The 12,545-nt window shown below is 34.9% G+C and overlaps 1 protein-coding gene across 3 annotated transcripts in view; it reads left to right on the top strand.

Annotated features, from left to right (window-relative positions):
• The window catches only part of COBLL1 (cordon-bleu WH2 repeat protein like 1), a 142,003-nt gene that overhangs the window by 121,137 nt on the left and 8,321 nt on the right, over positions 1–12,545 (top strand). The window contains exons 10-14 of one of the 3 annotated variants that reach the window (XM_072961071.1): positions 399–473; positions 1,670–1,789; positions 5,670–5,904; positions 6,921–7,015; positions 10,652–12,330. In XM_072961071.1, the coding sequence (XP_072817172.1) occupies positions 399–473; positions 1,670–1,789; positions 5,670–5,904; positions 6,921–7,015; positions 10,652–12,330 (2,204 nt within the window). Of the gene's footprint in view, positions 1–398; positions 474–1,669; positions 1,790–5,669; positions 5,905–6,920; positions 7,016–10,648; positions 12,331–12,545 lie in introns of all 3 variants that reach the window. The other 2 variants (XM_072961070.1, XM_072961072.1) reach the window with 2 other exon arrangements.

The following is a 12,545-nucleotide window of genomic DNA, read 5'->3' as shown; positions in this document are numbered from 1 at the left end:
CAGATCATAAATTATGCCTCTTTATTAAACAATAATAGTACTTAATCCTAGGCTTTTAATTGATTTCAACAATAATACTTAGATAGTCCTTGATGATTCTCTTTTTAAAATCTGCAACATAACAAAATAAAATGAAAAAATTGTACAGCTCCATTATCCTAAAATGAGCATGTTATAATTTGTGAATCTATTCAGAAAGATACTGCCTTTCAGGATTGGAATGTAGGAATGGGGAAAGTAGATTTTAGTTGTATCACAGCTGGACAGTAAAATGGCTTCTAACAAGGTTACGGCTATCTCTTTCTGAATTATATAAAAATTACTAAGTTAAGCTACTGAGGAATTGTTTCATTTGTGAATGTGACTTGCTCATAAGTTGTGTTTCTTCTGTCTTCCAGCTGGGCAGTCAGTACCTACAGTTCCTACGGACAGTGTTTTGGAAGCCAGCCTTCCTGAGGGCCTGTCCAGCCCAGGTATGGCACCTTTATTCCGCGTCATGTACCTACTGAGAAAGCACTTCCAGGATAGATGAGGAATGAATCTAGTTGTAATGCTCTGAATATGAAAGAGACACAGATGTTTTGACTCCATTTCTCAAATGTTATATATTATGAAGTGAACCCCCCCACCCGCCCCCAAGCCAAGTTCAGAGTGTTGGATACAGAAATCAAAAGTTCAGTTCTGTGATGTTCCTTGAGTACTTTTCCTACATGGTCTACATGGTCTCCTGCTTTTCCACATGCAGTGTCAGGTCACCATTCACTAACCTTCTACCTAAGAGGAATGACACATCTTAGGAATGTACCTTGGTGTGTTCAGGAGAAAACTTACATGAAGGTGTAAAGCACCCTTTCTGCAACTGTCCTAGGTATGAATTCATAGTGGACTAATCTTGTGGTAAATATTTATTATGCAGTATTTTCTATTGTATGGTTTTGTTTTAGATTCTCTCGAAATATGTGAAACGCCAGTTTAAAATAAATTGAATCTAATACTATTTCCTAATTTTTTAATAATAGCTATTAGTAACTATTTTAAGAATAAGTATGATAAAGTTTCTTAATCCTTAAAGTTAGATGTAAATGAATATGACAGCCTAATGTTTAATCAAAAATAGAAATTACTGTATCATACTTCAGCACGGGGATTTTTGATAGGTATGAAAATTTCTTAATATAACTTCTCATTTTTATCATTTATATTCACAAATACAGGAAAATTCAGAAGCACCCAAATGCTCCTGAGTCTTTAACCCTTAGTTGATACTTAGAAATTTCAGAAATTTTAGAAATTTGACATAGAATTCTCCTTTCCTCTGTGATTAAAAACACTGTTATTAGATGATGAGTAATGATTTTTCTCAAGTCTTACCCAGAGTAGTATCGATGATACCATTCTGTTTCACAAAGGAAATCTACTAAATAATATCAAACTAGCTAAATGAAATGACAAGGTTCTGAAGTATTAGAGAAAAGTGGCTGCTGTTAACACTTTGCTTGATAGCTATGTCTCCTTCTCTTCCCTCTTTCCCCTTTTCCCTCTTCTTGTTTCATGCGTGGCTAACGGTGAGCTAACAAATCTGATTTCTTCCAAAATCCTTTTTAAGATCTCTGTTTGCCTTGACCCTGTTGTCTAAGTGCTATTTCCACAGCTTTTACTTCTTTGGCAGAAGCCTCCCCTGGCCCTGGGCTCCCCGGTCGCGAGCAGAGCGCTGTCCCCACGCTGCCGGCGGGGGCGCCCCTCCCCGAGTGGCCTGCAACGCCCGAGGCAGCCGCTGCATCTCTGCCGTGTAGGTGACCTGGACTTCCCCGCCTGCTTTGGTGAAGACAGACAGATGTCATCACATACAGACTTGGTTACTTGTTGATTCCTTGTGTTAAAAAACAAAAGTAGTCTCTCCCTTTTTACTTGACATTTTATACCTTTTTTTAGGGTTTGATGTTTTCCTAATCATATAGTGGATAAATATGGCAACATATAAAATGAGTAAAATCAGTGGCTCTAAAGGATTTCAGCTTCTCTTCTATTGGCTTGCTGCTTTTTGGCAAAACTGTTTGAATTTTATGATTTTCAGTGTATAACTATAAATATAAAAATGCATATATATCTTTTCTTTATAGGACTACTCTTTTGTTATCTAGATGCAGCTTATTTTCTATGGTAGTACTTTACATTGGTATTTTTATATTTTAATTATTAGAATTATTTTGTTACCAGATTGCAGAGCGTTATAGTTAGGTAACACTTGAATTCAATCAGAAGTAACTTCACTTAATTTTTCAGTGACTCAGAAAGGGTCCTCATCATTCTCAAACCAGTTACTTAAAATTAGTATACTATCCCACACCCCTTATAGGACTGAAGAATTGTGTGGCCAGTTCAGAAAATAGTTCAGGAGTTTTTAAAAAAAATAAACAAGGATTCATTTTCTACATGACCCACAAATTCCACTCCTAATAATTTTCCCAAGAGAAATGAAAACCAATGTGCATACAAACACCATGTGAGTTTTTATAGAATTTTTATTTGTAATTGCTTAAAATGAGAAATAATCTGATGTTCCTAAACTGAGGAATGGATAAACAAAATGTAGTATGTCCATAGACTGGAATACGAAAACCTACCCATAAAAAGCAACAAATAATTAATACACATAACATGGATGAATCTGAAATGCATTATGTTAAGTGAAGGAATCCAGACTTAAATGGCTACATGGTATATTTCATTCACATGACACTCTTGCAAAGGCACAACTAGAGGGATGACTGTTGACAGGGCTGGGGTTAGAAGGTGGAGCTGATTACCAAGAGGCATGGGGGATTTTGGAGGCTGATGGAATTATTCTGTATCTATGTGTGGTGGTCACACAAAGTTTTGACATATATGTATTTGACATATGTGTGTGTGTATCAAAACTGGACATTCCATAAAGTATTCCAAAAGTGGTGAATTTTACTGAATATAAGTTGTACCTCAGTTTTTAAAAATGAAAGAGAAAACAACTCTGGCAGCAACTACAATAGTGTCTGACACAGAGAACATTTTTTTGAATGAATGAATTGGTTAAAAAGTAGTTCACCAGAATTTAGATTTAATACAATTCTGTTTTAGCAAAGAGTAGTATCTGTCAGACAATTTTGCCCTTTTGACCATCTCCAAGAAAAATATACAAGCTATTCCAAAAGGCTTAGTGCAATTTTAAGCTTTAACAACTTACAAGTGCTACAAACTTAACGAAGACATCTTTGGAAAGTTTAATTATTTAAATTTCTTTTATACATATTGTATTTTGTGAGTTTTAAATAATTTTTTAATTTCATTTTTTGTTTCAGTCAAATCTTTTAGAGGGACTGAAAAATTAAGATAAAAAACATTCAAATAAAGCTAAGTAACTGTAAAAGAATTTCAATAATTACACTTTCAAATGATTTTTTAAAAATTTTTAAACATACTTTTGAAGTTGTTATATCTTAAAACTACACTAAGATTTTGGATACTCCGTGTTCTTTAGAAGTGAATTTTCTTCCTTTAGAACATATGAAGCTGGAATATTACAGTTGCGACATAACATTTGTGAAAATTATTCAGTGTTCACAGCCCCACTTCTTTTTGTTGTTGTTGCTGTAGTCCTAAAACTTGGCCGTAGAATAAGTCTGTTAACACAGACAAAACCAACTTGATTTAATAAAGCTTGGGAAAATCTGAGCTAGTCAAACAACAAAGTGTGAAAGTTCTCTGGGATGATTAGAATTTTTTAGAAGAGTCGCAGCCTTATGTAAGACTTTTAATGATAGGAATGTATTTCAAATATATATATTTAGAGAATTCTGTATGATGCTTGTATCTACTAAGTTATACAACCCCAGAAAAGTAATTTGAAAAGATTGTTGAAGAATGTGACTCATTCTTCATATTTTAAATAATTGAAACCAGTTTCTTAGTGAGGACCTCATACTTAAAGTTGTATATCGCTACAACATTTGTGATGGTCAAGAGAGAAATCAGAAGAAAGATCGATAATTGGCTAAATGTTACCTAGGTTACTATAATTTCCAAAAGAGCTTAATATATACCAAGGAGCCATTTATAAAACACATTTGCATCTAAACTATATTTACCTTTCGTTTTTCTCAATACACAGATTTCAAGTTACATAAATATACTCTTACTATATAGGTATAATAGGCTACTTATTATAAAGACATAATATTATACATTGGTATCAAAATGCCTATTTCACATGTCATGATAAAACAAGATTTACATATATAAAGTCAAAGATTTATATATATTAAAGTCAAATTCTTTAATTTTTTCATTAATCTATTTTTATTTACAACAATGTCATTAAAATTCCCCATATTTGTTTATTAAAAAGCACAATCGCATACTTTTTTATCTATATGCCTAAAAATAAGATTAAAGACATTTTAAGTATTTCAGATATTCTTCAAATATGTCAAACTTTTTATTACATTTTCTAACTGGGCTTATCACTATAATCCAGGGCCATACCACCTTTTGTCCCCCTCTGTTGTAGTAAAATTAAAGTTCATTCAGCTGCTATTTTGTAGGTGGAAGCATTGAATTATACGTAAGCAAAGATCCAGAACCTCATTCTTTGGTTTAAATTTACTTCCACAGCTACTGTGGACACTAACTGCTTAGGAGGTCTCCCTCTCTTTCACCCAGTTGGCCATTTGTTGTCAGTGCTAAGAAATAATGATCACACATTTTTATACAATGAAATATTAACCACAGCTATTGAAAAGAGACACACACACACACTCTGATATGGGACTATCTTTAAGATACAGTTAAGCGGAGAAAACAAAGTTAGTGGAAATCATCAGGTATCGTATAGTTCCATTTACATTAAATAAACCACCAAGAAAGAGAGAAGGAAACATGAGTATGCGTATCTGCTCATTATACTTTGTGATAATGTAGAGGGAAAAAACTGTTAAGGGAAGTTGCCTCTGAGAAGCTAACTGAGTGGAAATTAAAATTAATCTTCATTGTATAATTCTTACAGAATACAAGTAGATACTTAAAGACACAAGTAGACTTGTATCTTTAAAATTATATTAAGCATCCAAGTAAGTGGCTTTTAACCCCGGTTGCACACTAGAATCACCTGAAGAACCTTGAAACTTGGTGCTACCCTTCAGAGATTCTGCTTTACCAGACGTGGAGTAGAGTGTGAGCATCAGTATTTTTAAAAGGTGCTCAGATAATTCTCAATCATAGGCATACTGGTAACTACTGAGTCAAACTTCATATGAGTACACTTGTAGCCAATATAAAAATCTTGTGTACTTGTTACTTACATTTAAAGCTACTACATGAGTGTAAAATAATTTAAATTGAAAGATTCTTAAATGAAATATGTAACTTGAAGCTTATAAGCTTAAATAACCTCTTCTTTCCTACCACAAATAAAACCTAGAGTGACAGCATATTATTTTTAGAAATGTATGTCTGAGATAATCTGATTATATGTTAACATACTTACTCACCATTAGAAAACTATTTTACTACATTAGCTTTGAATCAGAATTTAAGAGTCCAACTAATTATTATTTTAAAAATTCCTTCCTTGCCAGGATTGCATAGGACAAATGAGGGAAATTAATATTTAGGACTATATCTTCATTTCTTTGCAGCTGGAATGAACTCTGATTACAGCCTTGAAGAGATAGATGAAAAGGAAGAACTGAGTGAAGTGCCTAAGGATGAGACTGAAAATACTTCTGTGAAGTCGCCAGACGTTCCCACTGGATCTACTGATATAATAAATCCACTGAAAAACGATCCTGACTCAGCCCTTGGCAGTGATACTGGAGAGTCCTCACAGAACTCCAAAGAAGAAAAACAAGAAACTAGAAACACAGATGGACAGTAAGTAGTCTGTATGCCAGAAGTGTCCGGTGGTGGTTTGTTTAATTGATACTAGTCTTCTGAAATATACAACTGATATTTTAAACACAAACATAATCATTTCTTTAGTTTATATGTTATCCCTTTTACCATCATTATAAAAATGTTTATTCATAAAGTATCTATTTATATGTGATTGTTTTAAAATAAAATAAATCAAAGCTACCAGTTCTGGTATCTCTGTGTTAGATAAACCACAACATGTAGTTATTTTTTATGAATATTAGAGTTTTTGTGTTGTGTTTGTTTTGCTTATTACCTGTTTGGCCTAAATTAACTATTTGATTTCAATTTTCACCAAATGCTCCTGAAGAATTTTTACTAACTGGTATACAAAACAATTCTGCCTGTTAGAACACAATGTTAGATCACTAATGTTATTTTTACAGTCAACTTTATGATGCAGAGAATGCTCTTTCCCCTTGGTCCTAGGAATCAAAAGTCATAGTACAGTACACTTAACATTAGGTTACAAATGCCACACCATGAATAAAGATGAAATCAAGTAGGCAAAATAAGTTATTTTCATCAAGGTTTTACTATAACATGCATGGGATTGTCTCCAAATTAAACTCTTCTATCACCAAAAAACACAATGAGGTCAACCCATTCTGACTTGCCAGAAGCTGCCCTTGCCAGATGCAAGAAAAATGTCTTTAAAGGTAAACTGCATTTAGTTCCTTTTTCTTTAAAAAATAATTAATAATAACAAAAAGACACTTTTGGGGAAAATTTCCATTTTACCAAGCTTCTTACATCTTTCTTTGTAACAGGGCCGCCATGTGAAAACTAATGTTTCGTAGCAGAATTTCCTCTCAGTTGTATTTTTTTCTTTGCCATTAAATTTCCAGTATTTGGCAGAAAAAGATGATTATTTCAGCCCATCTGTCTTTGGAAATTATTGCCTGTTTTCTCATCATGTACGTGTATGTGCGTCTGAATAGTATCAATGTATAACATGCAGTCATATTTTGCAGTGGACCGCACATCACGGTGTATAATGCAAGCAATGAAGAGAGGGTGGTTGACAGTGTAAGAAACTTGAAGTCACTGGGCCCAAACCAGGAGAATGGTGAGTTCTATAAACACTAATCGCCAACACTTTCATAGCACTTACTATGTGCCAAGGACCTTTCTTGAACACTTTACATATGTCAACTCACTTAATCTTGTATATTAACTCAGCTATGGGTATTATCACTTTAGTCCCATTTTACAGATGATTGAGCCACAAAGATACTATGTAACTCAGTTGAGGTCTCACAATCCAGACCTTAGATTTGAACTCAGGCAGTATGTGTTCTCTATGTGTTCACTCCAAAATGTGCTTTTTACCACTGTGTGTGCTAATTTCATTGCTGTTGTTAAATCTTAGAAGGTATCTCACTTAGGTCTTAAAGATGTATGCCCCGTGCACACTTGTGGTCTATTTCTCTTTTTTCCTTCTACTGACTCCCTAGTCCAAGCCTGTTTGACTTCCTAGTCAACTTGCTATACCTTGGATGAAACTTGTCTGCCTAATTTTTTTCAGACCCAAACCATCAATTTATGTAACATTATGTACCAATATTTCCCACTACCCACCCCCGAACCAAGAGTTTATTCTCTTTCTCATGGTATCTTTCACTCAGTTCTGTCGTTAGGCCTATGCTCATTTTTATCTTTGCCTGGGAAACAAATTTCCACCTATCTTCAGCCATTCAGCTATTATCCAAATCCTGCCACTTCACTTATTTTGTTACTTGATGACTAGAAACCATGTAGTTCTTTGGTTTCGATTCCTCAACTAGATTGGACAGTCTTGGATCAGAGAATTTATATCTGATACTTTGTTTGAATTCCTTATAGCACCTAGCAGAATACTGAGATATTGTTAAATATATATATTTAGGATTGAATTTCAGATAAATGATGCTATACAAATAGAAGGTGCAAGACGTATACAACTGTATAAGGGAATATGAAGGAAGTGGCTTATGAGTTCTCATAGTCCAATCTAGTATGTTAATATATAAAACTAGGTTAAAATTCATAGAAAACATAGGGATATATATATATTCGTATTTGTGATATTGGGCTACTCCATGTTTTTTTCCAAATGTAAATATAGATATAGATATATGTCATCTTATATATGTGGTATGTGTTGGTTAATTCGAATATGAAGGTCTCTGATTCATTTTTCCCTTGGTCAATACCATCCTGAGACACAAGGATCTAACTTACATATTTGTACATAATTTCCCCCTTTTTTCTTCTTGACTCAATTTTTTTAACAATATATATTATGATGGCAATAGCATTTCTGTTGAGAAATCATAATTTAAAAGCTGTGTCCTTTTTAAAATAGTCAAATGAAATCATTTTTGCTAAGATTTTAAAGCATCATGTTAGTGCTAGGGTCACAAGTACATTTCTGTAATAACATTTCTTTTGATTTGCACTTGATTTGCAATGACCTTTGTCAACGTTTTGTAATTTTTAAAATTAATTTGTTATCCTTAAACTGGTTTTGTTTGTCTTTCTCCTTTTTTTAACCTACCCTGTACACTTACCCAAACCATCCTTTCATCTGGTTTTGATGTTGGTGTCAGTTTTGAGTAGGAGGAAGGACAGGATAGTACAAACTATATCTTCTCCCTCTACTGGCCATTCCTGAAAAATGACCTATCCACTGACATTTCTAGCATTATTATCAGGTTTGTAGGAGGATAGACTAACTAATAAATTCAGTAGTGATTCTAGGTGTCCAGGCCTGACATCACTGAGAATTTTGAAATTTTGATGAGAAATTCAGAGTTAGACAATGGTAAGGAAGGTGTAACCCACAGAAAGTGTGAAAAATAAAACTTCAGAACTAAAAAAACCCCAACAAATTAGGGTTTGTTACAGGGGATTTAATTTAAAAATTTTTTTTTATGTTGATTTACTTTCTTTTGGAAAATACCTATATTCAGTAGAAAATTAGAAATAAGAGAGAAGGAAATACATTTAGGCCATTTCCTGATGCCAGGGACCACTTTTTAAATTTCTTTTGTGCTCATATCAGCATTGAGTGTACTAATTTTCATACAGGTATTAAAAACACTTATGAACCAAGTAAATAAGAGCATGGGCAGAATTGTGCCTCTTTCATGATTCCTAATCACATGTCCTTAATTTTATAAATCACAGAAGTTAATAATTATTAGTCATTGAGAAAAGAAATCACTTGTATAGACAATATATATTCTGATAATCCAGTTGCATTTCATTTGGGAAGAATAAAAGTTCCATTTTAAAATTATGTATTTAATACAGGAAACTTGCAACATAATATAAAATATAACCACCATAATCAAATAATTGTGCAGTTACTCAGGGTTTTAAAATATGAGGATCTTTTAAAAAATTATTTGTATCCAAATTTACCTGGCAACATGATTTTTATTTGCATGCATATCTTCCTTTATTCCTTTTTTTTTTTCTTCTTTTTTGATAAAGGAACTATTTTAAATAGCTCATGACATTTTAGGCAGTGAATTTTATCTTATAGATGAAACTAATGACAAAACTACACAGAAATACTTGACATCCTTTCACAATTTGTTTTCCAAGGCCCACATTTCACTTGTGCTGTGCAAACTTTCATATTTGAAAGCAGAGGCCACTGAGAATTTTGAAGATGAGGGCTAGTTGGTTATTCAGGAAAATGGATTCCTCAGGGCATTTGACAAGAGGAGCACAGTACGTAAATCACCTGGCTCAATACAAGACATACGTGCATGTTCATAAAGCTGCGTTTCCTTCTAGATGCCTCAGTCCAACTGTTTGCCATCATGCTATTGGCTGGCAACTGTTGCTTTGTTAACCTAGACACTGGCAAGTGAGTTTCCTTTTCAAGAGTTCTGAATTAGAATTAAGAGGAAAAGTAGTGCTGGGGAGAGGGAGCTTGTTTTCTCTACCTGGATTCTGTCATGAGAAAAATAAGGATACTTTTTCTTGCAGAGGAAAATCAAAACCCACATGATTGTTTCATGTACTGAAACTACCCATATTGTGACTGAAAACAAAGTTCTCTAAAAGTCTCTAGCAGGACACCTAATACACGAAACAGTAAACTTAGGTTCTGTTTTTATTTCAGCTCTTAAAAGGGAAGGTTCTGTTGTCTGCCTTAATTAAAATGGATAGCATTTGCTGGGATTGTTTCCCTTTTAATATTGGGTATGAAATATAAATAAAGTAGGGGTTATAGAAAAGACAGTATATTAAAATGAAAAAAACAGAAGAATAAAAATACGTTTTTTGAATTTGTCAATGTCTTTTGTTATGTTTAACAATGACTGAAATATGGTCTTTACTTATAATAAGAAACATAGCTGTCTCCTGGGCAATATGCTATCCTAATAAGCATGTTAAATAAATAATAATATATAATACACATTTTCACTTTTTACACCTGAGCAAACTGAGGCTCAGAGAGGTTAAGTAACATGATATGGCCACACAGGTTGTAATTAATCAAGCCAGATCCCAGACTCAGTCTCGATAGCAAAGCCCATGCTGTTTTCTCTGTATGCCGCTACCTGTGTAATTTCTGTAAAATTAGTGAGTTGAAAATTATCTGTATAATTCAGACCAGTCTTTTTCAGTGTAGGGGAGGCAGGCATTGAAAACTTCAAGTTTTTCTATCTCTTTTCACATACTTCACCATTTTTTCTCTCAGTAGACCAAGATGAAATAACTGTCATTCCAACAAACACAGAAGATAATATGAAAAATGGAGTGAGAACAGAAATCAATGTAAGAGGTGTTGCCAAAAATAGCAACGTGGACATGGAAGTTAACAAACTACCAAACTATCAGGCACATAAAACTGATACTGCTAGAAGTTACAAGGAAGATCATCTTGCTGTTTCATCAATACCAGATCAAAAACTGAATCAACCTAGTGCCGAAAAGACAAAAGTGCAAGATGCAGCAATTCAGACAGTCCCTTCCTGTGACAGTTTCAGTGGGAATCACCAAGATCATAATTCGTCTGACGTCAAAGTTGATGAAAGTGTACAAACTTCAAGTAACAAGTCAACTCAACACTCATCTTTAAGTCCTCAAGATTCTGTAGATACCTCAAGAGAATTCAAGTGTCAGGGCCCACTAATTGTACATTCAGAAGATCAACTAGCCATAAAAGATCCAGTTTATGCGCATGGTAATGATGACCTTTTGCCTCCTGTAGATGGAACTGATAAAAATTCAGCTGCTTCTTATATAAAGAATTATCCACTTTACAGACAAGACTACAATCCCAAGCCAAAACCTTCGAATGAAATTACAAGAGAGTACATACCCAAAACTGGGATGACTACTTATAAAATAGTGCCTCCCAGATCCCTAGAAATATCAAAAGATTGGGAATCTGAAACCATAGGGTATAAAAATGATCAAGAGATACCTGCTTTAGGGAAAAAGGACACCCATGAGAATGTGAAAGAAACTGCAATCCAAACAGAAGATCTGGTCATTTCTGAAAGCCCAAAGGAGCCACAGGCAGACCTGAAACCAAAGCCTACCCTAAAAATGGACCATCAGGTGCAAAGTGTGGAGAGCATGCCTCTCAGCATGATGGCGAATCCTCTGAAACCTACTCCCAGAGTGATGAGAGACACTGGCACGGCTCCTTTTGTGCCAAACTTGGAAGATATAAACAATGTTTTGGAGTCAAAACGTAAATCTCGGGTTTCAAATCCCCAGGCCAAACCAAGTTCTTTTTTCTTGCAGATGCAAAAGAGAGTTTCAGGTCACTATGTGACATCTGCAGCTGCCAAGAGTGTTCAACCTGCGCCTAGTCCTACACCAAAGGAATTAATACAGAAAGAGGTGGAAAGGGATACAATACCTCCTCCAGAGCCAGCTCTTTCCCCCTTAAGTAAAACAACTCACTGTCCTCCACAGCCCCACATTAAACACACAGTTGACAGCAGTCAGAAGACTACTGAGGCCTCTCCCCCTCCCGTGGCCTCTCCCCCTCCCGTAGCCTCCCTTCCTCCTGTAGCCTCTCCTCCTCCCGCAGCCTCTCCTCCTCCTGTAGCCTCTCCCCCTCCCATAGTCTCTCCCCCTCCAGTAGCTCCCAAACCAACTGTTCCTCTTCCTGGGAGTCAGTCAGCAGCACTGAATCTGAAGGCTCTGAAAACTTTTTGTACCCCTCGACCATATTCCGGCTCTGCTCCTTCACCGTTTGCCCTCGCTGTGGTGAAACGGTCACAGTCTTTCAGCAAAGCCCGTAAGGAGTCGTGCAGTGAAGAGACCTGGGGCGCACACTCGCAAACTCCAACTGACACAGAGGAAGGGAAGATTCCTTCCGTAAATACACTTGTGGACGTCCCACAACTAGGTGTGAGTGATAAGGTAAATGTAACCTTTTTAAAAATAAGGGAGTCTTACAGAACAGCGTTTAAATGGGATTAACAAGTATGTTGGTATGTTTGTAACTTAACTCTGAATTCATATTAATCCACTATCAAGCTACTGTTAAAAAAAAAAAGAGTGGTAATACATAGAATCTGATTATTTACTCAGAATTACTATAACTCATGTAACTTGATCATTACTATAAGAGCATC

The sequence above is a fragment of the Vicugna pacos genome, chromosome 5, assembly GCF_048564905.1.
Source record: "Vicugna pacos chromosome 5, VicPac4, whole genome shotgun sequence".
Classification (NCBI taxonomy): domain Eukaryota; kingdom Metazoa; phylum Chordata; class Mammalia; order Artiodactyla; family Camelidae; genus Vicugna; species Vicugna pacos.
This window is presented reverse-complemented; position numbering and strand designations above follow the sequence as displayed.